This window comes from Trachemys scripta, chromosome 6, assembly GCF_013100865.1.
Source record: "Trachemys scripta elegans isolate TJP31775 chromosome 6, CAS_Tse_1.0, whole genome shotgun sequence".
Taxonomy (NCBI): domain Eukaryota; kingdom Metazoa; phylum Chordata; order Testudines; family Emydidae; genus Trachemys; species Trachemys scripta.
Window position 1 is genome coordinate 36370460 of NC_048303.1, and position 18209 is coordinate 36388668.

The 18209-nt window shown below is 42.9% G+C and overlaps 1 protein-coding gene across 5 annotated transcripts in view; it reads left to right on the top strand.

Moving 5' to 3' along the window:
- Positions 1–18209, top strand: part of IPO11 (importin 11) — a 253163-nt gene that overhangs the window by 106000 nt on the left and 128954 nt on the right. For all 5 annotated transcript variants that reach the window (XM_034773322.1, XM_034773326.1, XM_034773323.1 and 2 more), the window contains exons 22-23: positions 15681–15796; positions 16635–16711. In XM_034773322.1, coding sequence (XP_034629213.1) covers positions 15681–15796; positions 16635–16711 — 193 coding nt within the window. The remainder of the gene's footprint in view (positions 1–15680; positions 15797–16634; positions 16712–18209) is intronic.

Genomic DNA, 18209 nt, shown 5'->3' on the forward strand with positions numbered 1-18209 from the left:
AAGTATCAAAATCTTCCTGATACTTTCTCACATTTGTATATTCTGTGTAATATTTTATGCTGGTAAACTGAAGGTAGTATTTAGCTTTATAGAGTATTATTTACATTTTAGTTATCCTTAAATGCTTTATAATAGTATATTAGAAACATTGTGCTATAATTGTGTAGGTAAGCATAGCAAGTATTATACATGCAACAGTTTTGTTTACATAGTTTTGGCCATTAAAAGTTGCTTTATTGAGTTTTGTTGTTAAGTTAATCAAGTTAACTTTTCATTTAGAAAAATTTTGGAATTGTGCCTTTTATCTTCTTTATGAAGTAATGAAGAATGCCTGAAAGGTTTTAACAATTTGCTTTTTCTGGCTTCTTCCCCTTCCCTTAATCCAAGGTGTTTAGGGTGCATGTCTCTTCTTGCAAATACTGGAGATAGTTCAGAGTTGTCCACAAGGCTCTCGGGTTTGGCCATGTCCCTTCCACTTTTGCACCACATTCTTTGCCTATTGAGAATGAATCCCTTCATTTACTCCTCATTTATATCTCAGAGGATGGAGAGCTCTGAGGCTTGAGACGCTGTCCAAGCCATCTCACTCTGAAATCTAAGACCCAAATCAGAGAAAGAAGAGCTCTTTCCCTTGAGATATGTTTGGATCCACAAGGGAGGTGGTAGCCACTGGCGAGGGAGAGAGAATAAGCAAACTAAAGGCAAGGACAAAGATGAATTCAAATAGGAATGGAAAACTTCTGAGAAAATTAAGAAGTTCTGTGCTGGGTCCTAGAACACACACATTTTCTTATTATCCTACCTCAGGTTGATGAGGCAGGGCTATCCCAGGTAAAGGGTTTATCTGTTGAATTTTCAGGTCAAGTTAAACAGTTAGTTTTCTGTACAGCACTGCTTGGCTTTTGCCAAATCATAACTCACAATCCACTTATTTGAAATTGCATTAATTTTCTACAGTTCTCAGCGTCAGTCTCCTTCCACTGTGGATAAACTGAATAGAAACCTTTTTGCTTTTGGGGACTGCCCACCCTATGATATTCAGTGCTGTTCACACCTGTTTTTATAGGAAACATTATAGAAGAAGAATGAGGGTGACTCCAGTTTCTTTAAAAAGAACAGGAGTCAATTTCTTCAGGAGCTCTCAACATACTCACTCTTTCCTTCCTATTTAATAAATGAAAATGTACTGTCATTGTCTCTTTTTTCCTTGATGTTTAATATAACGTATTCTTAGTTTTGACAAGAACCAAAAAGCAAATGAGATGGTAGCTTTTGGAAAAATCACACCTCAGACAACTCCATCTTTACACAATACCAAACCAGCCCAAACAGGACCAAGTACTTGTTTTTAAATATGTTTTTACCAGCTTTTATAAAAGGAAAGCGGGGGAGGGATAGCTCAGTGGTTTGAGCATTGGCCTGCTAAGCCCAGGGTTGTGAGTTCAATCTTTGAGGGGTCCATTTAGGGATCTGGGGCAAAAATCTGTCCGGGGATTCGTCCTGCTTTGAGCAGGGGGTTGGACTAGATGACCTCTTAAGGTCCCTTCCAACCCTGATATTCTATTATTCTAACCCTAATGGGGGTACGGGGGAGCTGTATATATGATAGTTGAAAGTGTGCTCTATGTGCAGCTGTGGTATTTAATAAAATAGGATACATAAGGAATAGCATGGAGAATAATACAGAAAATATTCTAATGCTATTATCTAAATCAATGCTTTGTCCTTTACTGGGAATACTGCATTCAGTACTGGTCATTGATCTCAAAAAGGATATTCCAGATTAGAGGGAATCCAGAGATGATCAGTAAGAATGAGTAGGGGACTGGAAAAACTCTCACATGAAGAGATATTGAGATTGAGCAGAGATTCACGGCACCACAGTACAGGGGAGTTACATGGCACCAGAGGAACTCCAAGTTCTTGAGGAACGTGAGTCGTCTTTATTTTCAGTTGGGTTTAGCATTGCCCCTGTATGTATTCTCACTGTTTCATCAGTAATGGGCTTCTCTCTGGCACCAGTCGCTACTACTGTGTTACAACCCAATACTCTTGCCTCAGCAGCCCATCTTTAGAGGTAGAATTTTCTTGTTCTTCATTTGGCTCATAGCACAATGGGGAAGGATCTCCCACATATTCTCTTCGGGCCTTTTCTTCTGAGTTCTTGGGTTGGAAAGGGAGTCTAGCATTTCCTATAAACCTACGCTCCATAGGAATTATGAGGGTAGCCATATTCCCTGGTACTCTTCCTCTTGTGCCCCTGCTTTTTACCTGTTTAATGTTCCTGCATGGCCATACTGGAACCCGGGGGTCCTTATCATGAGCATCCTCCTCATGCTCCACCTTATAATGAGACTTCTACTCAGAAATAGATAACAGTGCAACATCAGAATCTCCTCAGCCTGCAGAGGAAGTCTTTGAGGAGGAGGAACAGCTCCAAAATGAGGACATTACACCCCAGTTGGGTATTTCATCTTTGTGTCCAAAGGAGATGGTAATCTGTTTAGCACAGTCTCATCTGGATGACTATAGAGGTTTTCAGGATTTACTGAGAAAGGTTGCTGAGATTAATAACAGCCATACTGGGTGAGACCAATGGTCCATCTAGCCCAGAGTCTTGCCTCTGACAGTGCCAGATACTTCTGAGGGAATTAACTGAACATGACAATTTTGTTTGATCCATCCTCTGTTGTCTCTCCCAGCTTCTGGGAGTTGGAGGTTTAGGAACATCCAGAGTATGGGGTTTTGTCCCTAACCATCTTGGCTAATAGCCATTGATGAACCTATCCTTCATGAACTGACCTAATTCTTTTTTTAACCCAGTTATACTCATGGCAATGAGTTCCACAGGTTGACTATGTTGTATGAAGTAGTACTTCTGTTTGTTTGTTTTAAACCTCCTGTTAGTTTCATTGTCTGACTCCTGGTAAGTATGTTATGCAAAGGGGTATGTAGCAAGGTCTCAGTTGGTCCACCAAACCACTGGGGGGTGGTGGGGAGCTACTGCCTTGCCGAAAGGCCTTGGTCATATCTCTTCGTCGATGGGGAATTAGCGGAGGGAGATGTGCCGTCGCAGTTGGCGCGACACAGGAGTACTGGCCAGCGACCATGGCACACCCCTCATGGTACTCTGAGGAGCCCCTCAGGCCGGGGAGCTCCATCTCACCCTCAGCATCAGGCTCATTCGGGCTCGGGTCGCTGCCCGACTCCTCCACTTCCTCGGGGTACTCTGGGGAGCGCCGTCAAGAGTTCGTGGCGTGCCCCTCAGGCCGGGGAGCGCCGGCAAGAGTCAGTGGCGCACCCCTCAGGCCAGGGAGCGCTGGCTAGAGTCCTTAGTTCTTTATTGGGGTTCTGCCACCCTGAGGCGGGGTGGCCGGGGTAGGGGAACGCAGGCCCAACCGACTCCACTGTGTTCCATCCCAGGGCCCTGACAGCGGTGGGAGGAGAGGGTCCCACCACTGGGTCAGTGGGGATCCATCCGCAACACACTGATCAAATACTGATTCACCACACTGTCCAGTTCTACCCCTGGGCCACTTCCTACTTCTCAAGTGGGTCCCTCGGGTTCCTCCAACTCGTTGGGATATTCCACCTCTGGTAGCCTCGGTAGCTCCATCTCACCCTCAGCATCAGGCTCATTCGGGCTCAGGTTGCTGCCTGACTCCTCCACTTCCTCGGGGTACTCTGTGGCCGGCAGTCCTGGTAGCCCGAGTCCTTCCTCAAGGTCAGGTTTCCCCTGCTCCAGGGCATCTCCTGGTTCGGCAGCAGAGTCTATAGGGAATAGCCAGCAGTCTGGGTCTGTCTCCCTCCCTGGTGCTGCCCTGAGTGGGCTAAGGGCCCCCCCCCCTTTTGTAATTCCTGTTCCACCCTCCCCTTCCGGGGGTGGAGTAAGCTTGCCCTGGCTCCTCCCACTCAGGCTGAGAGAGTGGTTCTTTACGCTCTGGTTCGGAGGGAGGCCACCCCAGCTCCCTACAGGGTAAATAACACTTTCCTATTAAATTTCTCCATATCAGTATGATTTTATAGACGTCTCCCATTTTCCCCCTTAGTCGTCTCTTTTCTAAGCTGAACAGTTTGTCTTTTTAATCTCTCCTCATATGGAAGCTGTTCCATCCCATTAATTATTTTTGTTGCCCTTCTCTGCACCTTTTTCCAATTCTACTATATCTTTTTTGAGATGCGGCGATCAGAACGGTATTCAGTATTCAAGTAGTGGGCATATCATGGATTTAGATATTTTCTATCTCATTCCTAATGGTTCCTAACATTCTGTTAGCTTTTTTTGACTTTTACTGCACATGGAGCGAATGTTTTCAGAGAACTATTCCATTTGAGGAGGTGCAGGAGACCCCTCACAATATACTTTAATGCCAAGAAGAGTAGCTCTTCCCATTAATGAGGGTTTATTGGAACTTGCTAAAAATATTTGGCAAACACCAGCAACTGTCACCTCAAATTTAAAAAAAAAAAAAAAAAAGGGCAGACAAAAGATACTAAATGCCATTTGTTCAGAATATCTTTGTTCAAACCTGATACAGGCTCTTTATTTGTGGCTGCAGACGAGAAGATTAGACAGCCCCAACCCAAGGTTACTCCATTTGAGGAAGAGTTGAAATAACCAGTTCTGTTTGGTCATAGGTGTTATTCATCGGCAATCTTACAATTTAGAATGTTAAATTGTCAGGCCCTGCTTGCCTGCTATTTTCTTAATTATAATTAAGTTCACAGATTTTGTTGATAAGTTGCTATAGAAACATAGGACGGACTTCCTAATAAATGAAGGACAGTTAGTTTGCAAGAAGCACTGGAAGCAGCAGATGGTGCCTTGTGATCTGTGGCAATATCTGTAGTAATGGGGCAATCTTCTTGGCTCCAAAGTTTCAGAATCCCAAGAAAAGTGCAGTCAACAATGGAGGATCTATCCAGAGTTTTGATAGCAAACACTGAAAAGTAGAGTTGGGCAAGGCATATAACAAAACCTCATTTTTGAGGGCTTATGTCAATCTCTGATTATATGATATTAGAAGGAGATTCCCCTAGAGTGCAGATTATCTCACATCTGCCTTCTGGGTGTTTCTTGCATCTTCCTCTAAAGATTATGGTGCTGGTTACTTTTGGAGACAGAATAGAGGACTAGAGGGACCACAGGCCTGGTCCATTCTGGCAAGTCCTATGCTCCAATGAAATATATTTTCATTTGTATACTAGGACACTGCTTTCTGAATATATTTATTATTTTTGTGTAGCAGCTTTGATTTGTTTTCTTTGTTTAGAATCTTTAAATAGAGAAGTCCTTCCTCCCTTTTGCAGAGGCATCTGTTATTTTTACATTGAGATGCTGCCTGCTATATGAAACACTTCTTTCTTCTAAAGACCTCATTTTTGTTCTTTCCTGACATCCAAAGATACTTCAGATTTGGCACTTCTCCCTGTGTTCATTCTGTGGAAAGACAAAGGAGAAAGCATCTGCTCTAGAAATACATGCTTTAGCAGTTTTCTACCTCATCGGGAATTTGCTCAGAGGAATTCACTGAGACTTTCCAAGAGACTACTGCTTACCAGATGCCCTAATAAATATAGCTCTGTATGTATCTCCAGGAAGTCAAAGCAGTTAACACTCGTGAAAAAGGAAAAATAAAGGCAGCAAGTTATGAAAGTTGGCAAACTTTCTGTGTTCTTTTCTTCCATATATAATCTCTTAAAAAACAAACTAGTTAACAATCTATGGACAGAAGACAAAACTAAATACAGGATCGAAAGAGAAAATACAACATAATTCAAAACCAAAGTGGGGCCTGAGGTCTAAAAAGGGTTATCCAAATGATATCCTCAAAATAATTCAAAATCAGGCATGAAGTCCAGAGTGCAGCAAATAATGGGCACCAAAGTCTGTGATGTTGATGGAGAGTATGGTCTAAAAGGGTAATTCTCAGTGATGCAGGAATAAGGACCAGAAGTAGGCTTGAGACCGTGGCAAAATTATATGAAATTCATCTCGTCCCTCAATGTGGAGGAGGATATGCACAACTTCTCGCTCCTCCCCCCCGATTAGAAATCACATAAACTGGGTTATATTGTAAGCCAGAAATAAATGTATTCACTATAACAGATGTATTTTAAATAGTTAAGGAGGTAGAAGACCGAACAAGGCAGATTATTAAGAAAATAAAACAGAGCAAGAAACTGGTTACATGTAAGTTCTCACCCTAAACATGGTTCCAATCATCATCTTCACAAGCCGGATGTCCTTCCAGCCAGGGTCCAGTTCTTTCCCCCAGTTCCAACTTAGTTGTTTCCAGCAGTCATCTTGGGTGGGGTAGCAGGGGAGAACTGACGACCTTGATTACCTCACTTCCCACCCTTAATTAGGATTTGCATATGGTGGGAGTCCTTTTTTTTCCTAGTTTGACCACCCCCCCACACACCGCCCAGCTTCGTGTGGAAAAGTACAGAATTCAAGATAGGTTCCAGTATCAGATGACATGGTCACATGCATCTGTAAGGCTTCTGTAGCCATTCTTCACAGGCTGACCCACACGTTCACAGGAAGGGTATGTCTACACTACGGGATTAATCCGAATTTATATAATTCGAATTTTGGAAACAGATTGTATAAAGTCAAATGTATGCAGCCACACTAAGCACATTAATTCGGCGGTGTGCGTTCATGTACCAGGGCTAGCGTCGATTTCCAGAGCGTTGCACTGTGGGTAGCTATCCCATAGTTCCTGCAGTCTCCTCCGCCCATTGGAGTTCTGGGTTGAGATCCCAATGCCTGATGGGGCCAAAAACATTGTCGTGGGTGGTTCTGGGTACATCCTCCCCCCTCTCCAGGGAAGCAATGGCAGACAACCATTTTGCGCCTTTTTCCTGGGTGAACAGTGCAGACGCCATACCACGGCAAGCATGGAGCGCGCTCCGCTCAAGACAGCAGTCATGAACATTGTAAACACCTTGCTCATTATCGTGCAGTTTATGCTGAACCAGAACCTGCAAAACAAGGCGGCGAGGAGTAGGCTATGGCAGCGCGGCGGCGAGAGTGATGAGGACATGGACATGGAATTCTATCAAACCGCGGGCCCCGGTGCTTTGGAGATCGTGCTGTTAATGGGTCAGGTTATAGCCGTGGAATGCCGATTCTGGGCCCGGGAAACAAGAACAGACTGGAGGGACCACATAGTGTTGCAGATGTGGGACGATTCCCAGTGGCTGCGAAACTTTCGCATGCGTAAGGGCACTTTCTTGGAACTTAGTGACTTGCTTTCCCCTGCCCTGAAGCTCCAGAATACCAAGATGAGAGCAGCCCTCACAGCTGAGAAGTGAGTGGCAATAGCCCCGTGGAAACTTGCAACGCCAGACAGCTACCGGTCAGTCGGGAATCAATTTGGAGTGGGCAAATCTACTTTGGGGGCCGCTGTGATGCAAGTAGCCAAAGCAATCACTGAGGTGCTGCTACGAAAGTTAGTGACTCTGAGAAATGTGCAGGTCATAGTGGATGGCTTTGCTGCAGTGGGATTCCCTAACTGTGGTGGGGCGATAGATGGAACCCATATCCCTATCTTGGCACCGGAGCACCAGGGTACCCAGTACATAAACCGCAAGGGGTACTTTTCAGTGGTGCTGCAAGCACTTGTGGATCACAAGGGACGTTTCACCAATATCAACGTCGGCTGGCCGGGAAGGGTTCATGATGCTTGCGTCTTCAGGAACACTAATCTGTTTAAATGGCTGTAGCAAGGGACTTACTTCCCGGACCAGAAAATAACCGTTGGGGATGTTGAAATGCCAATAGTTATTCTTGGGGACCCAGCCTACCCCTTAATGCCATGGCTCATGAAGCCATACACAGGCAGCCTGGACAGGAGTCAGGAGCTGTTCAACTACAGGCTGAGCAAGTGCAGAATGGTGGTAGAATGTGCATTTGGCCGTTTAAAAGGTCGCTGGCGCTCGTTACTGACTCGCTCAGACCTCAGCCAAACCAATATCCCCATTATTATTGCTGCTTGCTGTGTGCTCCACAATCTCTGTGAGAGTAAGGGGGAGACCTTTATGGTGGGGTGGGAGGCTGAGGCAAATTGCCTGGCTGGTGATTATGCACAGCCAGACACCAGGGCGATTAGAAGATCACACCAGGAAGCGCTGTGCATCAGAGAAGCTTTGAAAACCAATTTAATGACTGGCCAGGCTATGGTGTGAAAGTTCTGTTTGTTGGAAACCCGCCCCATTGATTGACTCATTCCCTGTAAGCAAACCACCCTCCCCCCTTAGATCACAGCTTGCTTTTAAAGGAAATAAAGTCACTATCATTTAAAAATCATGTATTCTTTATTAATTGATTATAAACATAGGGAGAGAACCGACAAGGTAACCTGGGTGATGTTTGGGAGGAGGATAGGAGGGAAGTAAAAGGCCACTGAAAAAATTCAATATAATGACAGCCTTTTGGTTGGGCTGTCCACTGGGGTGGAGTGGGAGGGTGCACGGAGCCTCCCCCTCCCCCCCCGCGTTCTTACACGTCTGGGTGAGGAGCATATGGAACATGGTGAGGGGGGAGGGAGGTTATACAGCGGCTGCAGCGGCAGTCTGTTATCCTGCTGCCATTCCTGAAGCTCCACCAGACGCCGGAGCATGTCCGTTTGATCACGCAGCAGCCCCAGCGTTGCAGCCTGCCACCTCTCATCTCGAGCGTCCCTCATGACCTCACGTTCACTGGCATCTTTCCTGTATTTAGATACCGTGTCCTTCCACTCATTCAAATGAGCTCTTTCATTGCGGGTGCATTCCATTATTTCCAAGAACATCTCATCTCGCGTCCTCTTTCTCCGCCGCCTTATCTGAGATAGCCTTCAGGACGGAGGAGGGAGGCTTGAAAAATTTGCAGCTGCTGGAGGGATGGAAAAAAGGAGAGAAGTTTTTAAAATGATACATTTTACAAAACAATGCTTATACTCTTTCATGGTGAACAGCACTATTCACATTACATAGCACGTGATTTCAGTACAAGGTCGCATTTTCCATCTTAATATTGAGTGCCTGTGGCTTTGGTGTTAGAGATCACAGACACAGGTCCGGGCAACAGAATTCAGCATGCATGCGGCCACGGTAAGCCATTGTCTTTTGGCTTCTGCGCCCTCCTTTCCCACATACCAAGCAAAGCCCGTTGACTGCTGCGGTTTTCCAGTTAACCTTCAGCAGCAGAAAACAAACTAACCCCCCCTCCCCCCATCCAATTCTCTGGGATGATCGCTTTATCTCTCCCACTCATCTAGATCAGGCCTGCACAACTCGTAAAGTGGCGAGGGCCATATTACTCCAAAGAAAACAGCTGAGGGCCGAAACCCCCCAAGCACTGCCAACCTCCCCTCCCCAGCGCCACCCAGCCCCCCCGAAACACAACACCCCCCTGGCGCCACACACCACACGGAAACAAACTCTCCTTCCCCAGCGCCACCCCACTGAAACAGCAGTATTGAACCTCGGTAATTTGTTATAGCGGGCCCCTAAGGTAGTATAATTAAGGTAAAAGAAAAATGTCTTTTTGCTAGAAGTAGAATAAGATCTTACCCCCACTTTGTAATCAATTGCCCTGTTGAATGAATGAGGTGTGAATGAGTAAGGCAGGCACCTCCAGACAGCTGCAACTCTTAGAGAGGGCAGGGCCGGCTCTAGGATTTTTGCCACCCCAAGCAAAAAAATTTTTGGCCGCCCCCCCCCCTTTTTTCGTGCCCCTCTGCCCCCGGCCCCGCCCCAACTCCACCCCTTCGGAACCCCTTCTCCAAATCCCCAGCCACGCCTCCTCCCCCAGCATACTGCATTTCCCCCACACCATTGCTTCCTGCAGGCCCCCCGCGACCTCCCGCCCTAGCTCACCTCCGCTCCGCCTGCTCCCACGGGTGTGCTGCCGTTCTGTTTCTCCCCCCTCCCTCTCAGGCGAGGGAGGGCAGAGAAGCAGAGCAGCGGCGCGTTCAGGGGAGCAAGCGGAGCAGAGGTGAGCTAGGGTGGAGGGGTGCAGGCAGTAACGGGGGGTAGAGGAACCACTCCCCGCTCCAGCTCACCTCTGCTCCACCACCACCGCTGCCTCCCCCAAGCGCCCCGCCACTCGGCTTGTCCTTCCTCCCAGCCTTGCTGCATGAAACAGCTGTTTCGCCTGCGGCAAGCCTGGGAGGGAAGGGGGAGAAGCGGAGTGGCGGTGGTGCGCTCAGGGGAGCAAGCGGAGGAGAGCTGGGGCGGCGGGGGCACTTTTTCCCCATGCCTCGGAGTTGGCGCCTATGATGGCCGGCGCCAGAATGCTGCCCCTAGAAATATGCCGCCCCAAGCACCTGCTTGTTTTGCTGGTGCCTGGAGCTGGCCCTGAGAGAGGGGATGGGAGCCAGACCAGATCAGAAGAACAGGTCAGCCACTGATTCACCGCTTGCCTCCTCAGCCCCCCTCCCCTGGCTCACCTAGTCACTCCCCGCCTGCTCGCCTACTCAGCCCCCCCCTTCCCCCACCGCTTGCCTACTCACCCCCCTGCGGGCCGCACAGTGAGCCCACCTACTCAACCCCCGCGGGCCGCACAGTGAGCCCAGGCGGGCCACATGTGGCCCCCGGGCCGCATGTTGTGCAGGCCTGCATCTAGATATTATCTAGTTTTACAACAGGCAATAGAAAAAGTACTAGTGAAGTCAGTACAGAGTAAAATTTCATACAGTTACTTGTTTATGTTGCTCTACGTACTATACACTGAAATGTAAGTACAGTATTTATATTCCAATTTATTTTATAATTATATGGTAAAAATGAGAAGTAAGCAATTTGTCAGTAACAGTGTGCTGTGACACTTTTGTATTTTTATGTCTTATTTAGTAAGCAAGTAGTTTTTAAGTAAGGTGAAACTTGGTGGTATGCAAGACAATCAGACTTCTGAAAGGGGTACAGTAGTCTGGAAAGTTTGAGAGCCACTGTTTTACAGTAACCTTGTAACCCTACTAGCATAGGGTTAGTCCTAGGTCATGTCAAACATTCTTAAGCCTACGCCCCAGTATGGCCAAGCTAAAATCTTACATGCCTCAACCTATTGGCTTTGCATTCCAGCCATGTTTTACTTATGTACCTAATACACACTCATCATTCCTAAATGCTTGTCAATCTTATACATAAGATTGCAATTTAAATCTATTTAGCAAACATTGATTATATATGAAATAGCATATGAGTTGATCATAATACTAAATAACATAATGATAAATGGATAAAATGAACTAATTGGCTACAATTAGCTTGAGCTTTAATTTGAGGTTTGCCCTTAGTCTAACTCCCATCTACAAACAAAAATCTCTAAAGTGAGTTAAATGGTGCTTTATGTTGGCCTGTTAGGGGGATGGGTTGAAACTCAAATGCTGCTTATTGTCAAGCTAGTAATGTAGCTCAAGTTATAGCAGCTCAACAGCTGCTAATCCAATCACTCTTTGCTGCTTATTAAATTCCTCTATGTAGCGCTAGTCAGGGCCAGATTAAGGCATAAGATAACTACTCTACAATTTAGGGCCTCTCAACATGAGGGGCCTATAAAAAATAAAAAACTGACTCCATTTCAAATTTTAGCAAAATTGGTTGATAAATGAGATATGGGAAAAAGAAGATTCTTTCTAAATATAGACATTTGCATTCAAATATGATAAAAATATACACATCTGGCTACACAAATATCCTTAACCTCCCTTACCCTTCACTAATTGTTCATTATTGACAGGTGGGAGGCCAGGGCTGAGAAAAAAATGATAATTGCACTTGTAAAATTAGTATTTCTATGAGTAAGTCTGCTATCAGTCTCCTAAGACAGTGTTTTGTTGGCCAGCTGTTACTGGTAAAATTCTGACTGTGCCTTCATAACGTATTTAAATAAATAAATAATCTCACTGCTGATAAAATCGGGAAAATTGTGAGGTCGGAGACGGCAGTGTCATGAGACAATCCTGCCAAGCTCATACTCATATGGGACTCATCCTAGTAGTGATGTTATATATAGCGTCCCCCTTGGCTGGTAATAGCCAGAAGGCCACCATCTTTCATTTATGGTCCAGCATGCTTAGTCATATAGTGCCTTCACTCCTGTTTTTCTTCGTTTTCTTAAGTGTTAGTGTGTTCTTTCTTCTTTTGATATGTACGTACATATAATTGTGTATTTTAGTGTGCATACTGCTTTCTGCTTCATGTGCTATCCATGCTTCACATGATTGAGTTTTCAGGTGATCGTCTTATGGACTTGGGTCAAGTGGATCTTGAGGAGGATAAATTTGTGTTGGCTTCCCTCCGTCAGTTTCGGGAACCTTCACAATAAATATCAGAGAGTGCTGATGAAAGGATAAATAAAGGGTTTTGAGAGAATGGAAGGAAGATATACATATGTATCAAAATATTCTGAATACTTGGTGAGCTAGTTATTTCAAACTATTTGCATACATGATTTATAGGCTATTAAGGCCTATAATATTCATTATCTTTGCTTGAATATAGGTTATTTTTTCCTCATTTTCTCAATGCCTGTCTAGAGATTACCAGTCTTTTTTCTGGTAAATTCTTTCTCTTTGACAACAAGCTTTATGCGCGACTCTGTGGCCCTGAGGTGTTTACTTGAGATTAATTAGTGGTTCTGGAGGAGACAGAGGGTAGAGAAGCGAACGTGAAGAGAGAGGTTTTCTTGCAGCATTTTCTAGGCAGACATCTGCCCTAAGCATTCTGTGCATCAAAAGTGACAAACTCCATAGCTTATCATTTGAGGACGTCATCAATGACTTTGTTCTCCAAAAATGAAAGAAAATGTTTTAAATTTCAGTGTTAAAATTAATGTGATGTGCAAACAGACATACTGTAGGTTGTACTACTTCCATTAAGTAAGCTGGTCTCTGTAACTATAACTGCTTTTGTGTTGCTGTAGATATAAAGTTTTCATATCTTCTAATTAAGAAATCATAGACAAAATGTTAATTTGAAATTATTTTATAATGTAAACAGGCATATTGCAAGACACATGTTTTAGTTAAATTATTATTCTATTTTTACAACTTTGCCTTTATATATGCAAATATAAAGCTTTCATGTTTATATATTAAATGTCCTTTCTGTGAAAATAATAAATTATTTTTTTAATGTTATCGGGCCTCTTACACTTGACATAGTTTAGGGCCTCAGAATGTCATGGCCCTGGCCATGGTTGTTTTTCAGTGTGGTTGGTCTCTCTAGAGTTTGGTCTCTCTAGAGCTAGGCTAGCTTGAGTGGAGTAACTTGATAATAGAGATGAGGTACTATCAGAGATTGAGGTGTTCTATTATTTGAATTTTAATTATTGTTTCAACCAGTTTATCAGGTACAGATTTAAGATTTACTGGACTGTAGTTTCCCAGTTCACCCCAGATTCTTTTTTAAATATAAGTACAGCATTTGCTACAGTGGTGCAGTAGGTGTTTTTAATGAGAGATTGCATATATTTGTTGGAATTTCAGCCACTACATACTTAAGCTCCTTCAAACTCTTGGATGTATACCATCTGGCTTGGTGACTTATTACTTTCCAAAATATTGGTTTCTCCAAGCACCTTGTCTTCTGACACCTCAATCTCTGATAGTACCTCATCTTTATTATCAGAAAATAGGAAGTCCAGAGTAGGTATCTCTCCATATCTTCTTATAGGCAAAGAAAGGAACAGTTGAGATAGAGTTAAGATTGAGAGTACAATGCAGTAATTTAGGGTAAAATATGTTACAGGCAAGGTATAATTATAACAAAAAAAAAGAATTTCTGAGATTAAAATTAAAACATAAAATAAATCCAAACATTAGTTTATGGAAATGCAGAGTTACTATATCAAACATTCTTAATTCTGCTTCGTAGTGAAAACGTACAATAACCATGTTTAAAACTAAGGCATCTTAGTCCCAGATTAGATTAAATTGATTTAAAGATGTGTTAGGTTGTGTGGTGTGTTTTCTGTGCCTTATAGCCACATGTAGAGGTCATTCTTTATATTAGTTATTTTAAAAAAATCAGTGTCACTATAAATATGAATCCTTGTTAGAAGAATTTATATTCTTCCTGTTCCAAGAACATTTCAAAAGCTTTAGGGTGTGATAAAATCCACAAAGTAAATTTTGACACCTTTCCCTCCTTTAAAATGTTTTATCTCCTGGTTTCCATTAAGTATTTATAGGCTCCATCTGTGCTACTCTAAAGTTTTTCTAGAGAAAGCATGATTGACATTGAAATGATTTTAAAATGTGTATACTGTTCATAATCAGTTTTGCAATCTTTTCAACATTTTACTGTCCTCAAAATATTTGAAGAGGATCAGGAGTGATATAATACTTATATTTACTTGCTGTATACAATTGATATATTTTAGTGTGTATATCATTAGTCATATAGTTCCAAAGTCTGGTTTGAAATCCTTCTGCTGATGTTGCTCTAGCAAGCACCAGAGTCTGTCTTAGGCCCTATCCCCTATCCTGACTCACATGATTAACTGCAGACTTAGGCCTTGGCTACACTTGCAGCTATACAGCGCTGTGAGGTAAACCTGTCTCGTACAGCTGAGTAGGGAAAAGCGCTGCAGTGTATCCACACTGACAGCTGCCAGCGCAGTGTTGTGGCCACACTTGTAACATTTTTAGCTGTGTTGGGAGCGGTGCATTATGGGCAGCTATCCCAGCATTCATGTGGCTGCAACATGCTTTTCAACATGGGTGAGGGGGTGGATTGTGACAGGGAGTGTGGGGGGAGAGAGAGTGCTTTTTGGAGCATGTTAGCTCTCTATTTTGCAAGTTCTGAACTCCCGGCCCCCTGCTCATTCGTTTACTTACTCAAAGCAAGCTGCAAATTGTTTGCTTTTCTCTGCAGTAGGAGCTTTGAAACCGGCACTTCTGCATTCCTGCAGCCGGTCACAACAATGGAGAGGATTGGCCACTTGACAAGGTGATTAGTACAGCGCTGCAAGCGTTTACACTCACACCTGTGAGTTGTAGCCACTCCGCTGCAGCTGTTATTCCTCTCGGAGATGTGGAGTACCTGCAGCGGTGTACCCAGGGAGATACAGTGCTACAAGTGCCCTGCCAGTGTGGACGGGGAGAGAGTTACAGCGCTGGGGGAGGCTTTACAGCGCTGTAACGTGCAAGTGTAGCCAAGGCCTTAGATGGGAGGTGCTGTGAAACCCCAGCCTCTCTTCCTTACCAATCCATTAGTTTTTATTTTCTCGTATGTTCACCTCAAAGAGAAGAAAACAGTCCATCCCCAAATGCTGCTGCTTCTACTCTCCCAGTGGGTTTAAAGATAAACCTGAATGGGTCTAAAGACAAATCTCAATCAGTTTTCCCTAAGAAATGAAAGTCTAAATTGGTTTGCTGATATGCCTATTGCCCTAGTCATTTTAAAGTGTATGGTTTTATATATATGTGCTCTAGTGTAATATGTGGCATAAAAATGTAGTGACTGTGTGTGCTAGGCTTATGGTTTTATTTTTAGTGCCAGTATGCTAGAATTTGTTGTGTTCCATTACTAATTGTAAAAATGAAATCCAGCTGACTTCATTGGTGTAATGAGTAATGGTAGAAAATAGGTGTGGCCTAAAAAGAAAATACCTTAAATGTTCTGTTTCAGATCAGATTTTTTTTTTAAATTGTTTTATATTGTTTTGTTTATCCCTCCTGCAGGGATTAGGAGCAGACAGCAAGAATCTCTACCCTTTCTTACTTCCCATTATTCAGCTAAGTACAGATGTTTCCCAGCCTCCTCATGTTTATCTTCTGGAAGATGGCTTGGAATTATGGTAAGTGGAAGAACTTTGCTCAGCAGATAAATGCATATTAATATTTTTATCACTACTACAAAAAAAGTGACTTGCTTAGAAACATATATGTAATATGTACACTAAACTGACCACGTGGCAAGCTCAGATTTGGGATCAAGCAAATTATGGGCTATTGCTGCTTTGACCAGTGGAGGTTTGACTATCTGAGCATGTAGTGTTTTTTTAATCATGTGCTTTGCTTATAAACATAATGCGAAATTTCACTGATTATCCACCCACAGGAATTATAAGTTGGAACATAGAATGATGAATGTAGTCTGCTCTCACCTGATTGTCACAATGCAGGCTATTACACCTCAGAACAATATTTTGAGGGAAAAGGGAGATATTTCTGTAGCATAGGTTTCTTTAACTGGTGACTCTGAAATTTCTTAGAGGTCTAGAATGCTAGTATGTTGTCTTGATGCATGTAGCATGCAATTTTATCCACCTTACCTGCATTCTGCCCATTAATCCACCTCCCGTGTGGATACTTTGAACATTCCAAACCTCTGAGCAGCTTCAAACAGACGTCATTTAAAAATAAAAATAGAGAGGCATAAAAATGTTTGCTTCTTTCCCCCATTCTTTTGAGATGACAGGACCAGCAAGTATTCCACAGACCAGCAGTGTGGGAAATACCATTTTGAAAGATAATAATTTCAAATAATTGTGGCATTCTTCATTTGAAGAGATTTTATATTGATACTAGAATATTACAATATTTTTATACTTGTCAAAATTGTTCCTCTTAACATGTTTATTATGCAAAACAGGGAACTAAATGTAAACAATGTTTTAATTAATCTACTCTTAGGTTAGTGACATTGGAGAATAGCCCATGTCTTACTCCTGAGCTGCTGCGAATCTTTCAGAATATGTCGGCCCTTCTTGGTGAGTCTTAATAATAAGGATTCTGTTTTCTATACTAAGAACGTTGTTCATGTTCTAGTAATAAAATAACTAAGGCAGTAAGAAGTTGAGATCAAAATTCTTACTATTAAAAATGCTTGAACGAGCTTTGAGTAACTTAAAGAATTTCCTATTTTCTTGCACCCCGATTGTGTTTAAATAAATCAACATTTTAAGTGCTTTGTACTTAAAAAGGCAAAGAAACAAACTGGAGATGATGCTTTTTATTAATGGACTGTTTTTTACTTAAAGACAAAGGGTGACATTCCGGACCAGTTGAAGTCAATTGGAGATTTGCCATAGACTTTAATGAGTCCAGAATGTCATCCAAAATATTTGCTGGTTGGTAGGCTAATTTTGATAGGTATCTCCTCACAAATATCTGTTTATTCTCCATGGTGTAATTTTTATTTATGAGGCTGCATGTTCTTGGAGGCATATGTTTCACAAAAGATTCTGTGGGTCTTATGTTTGGAGACTATATGATGTATATTCATACATGCAGTGTAAGTGCTATTAAAATGTAGAACTAACTGAAGTTGCTTAGCAGCTGAGTGCTATTTGACAATTAATTTTGGAAATGAAATTCATCTATATATAGTTTATTTGCTTACTTATTGCAAAAAAAGAATCAACTGAGTTGGACTTCATAGTGTTCCATTAAGACTGCACAGTCACTGATTTTATAAAAGCCCCTCAAAGCTTAACACGAAATCAAATAATAACATTGCGTTTGTGTGTAGAGAATAGCTGACTATTCTACTTGCTTAATTAGATAATAATCCTACTTGCTACTCTGAAGAACATAAAGAATTAATGGCTCCATTCCAAATAATTAATATTCAAGTAGTAAATTTTCAAATTATAATTGAAAAGGAAGGAGGAGGGTAAACAGCTGGAAGGGGAGTTGTTAGTGGGTTATACATAGGGCCTACCAAATTCATGGTTCATTTTGGTCAATTTCAAAGTCATAGGATTTTAAAAATTGTAAATTTCATGAGTTCAGATATTTAAATCTAAAATTTCATGGTGTTGTAACAGTAAGGGTCCTGACCCAACTCTGAAGGCAGCAGCGCAGAAGTAAGGGTGGCATGATATGGTATTGCCATACTTACTTCTGCACTGCTGCTAGCGGGTGCTGCCTTCAGAGCTGGTTGCCTGGCCAGCAGCCACCGCTGTCTGACCACCCAGCTCTAAAAGCAACGTAGGAGTAAGGGTGACAATACTGCAACCCACCTACAATAACCTTGCGACCCTCCCCCTCCCCCATGACCCTCTTTTGGGTCGGGACCCCCTGTTTGAGAAACGCTGGTCCCCTCCCTTCCTTCCTCCCCCGAAATCTGTATAGTATAGGGTGAAAGTACACAAAAGACCAGATTTCACGGTCCGTGATGCATTTTTCACAGCCATGAATTTGGTAGTGCCCTAGTTATACATTGTAGTAATAAGCCATAAATCCAGTGTCTCTATTCAATCCATG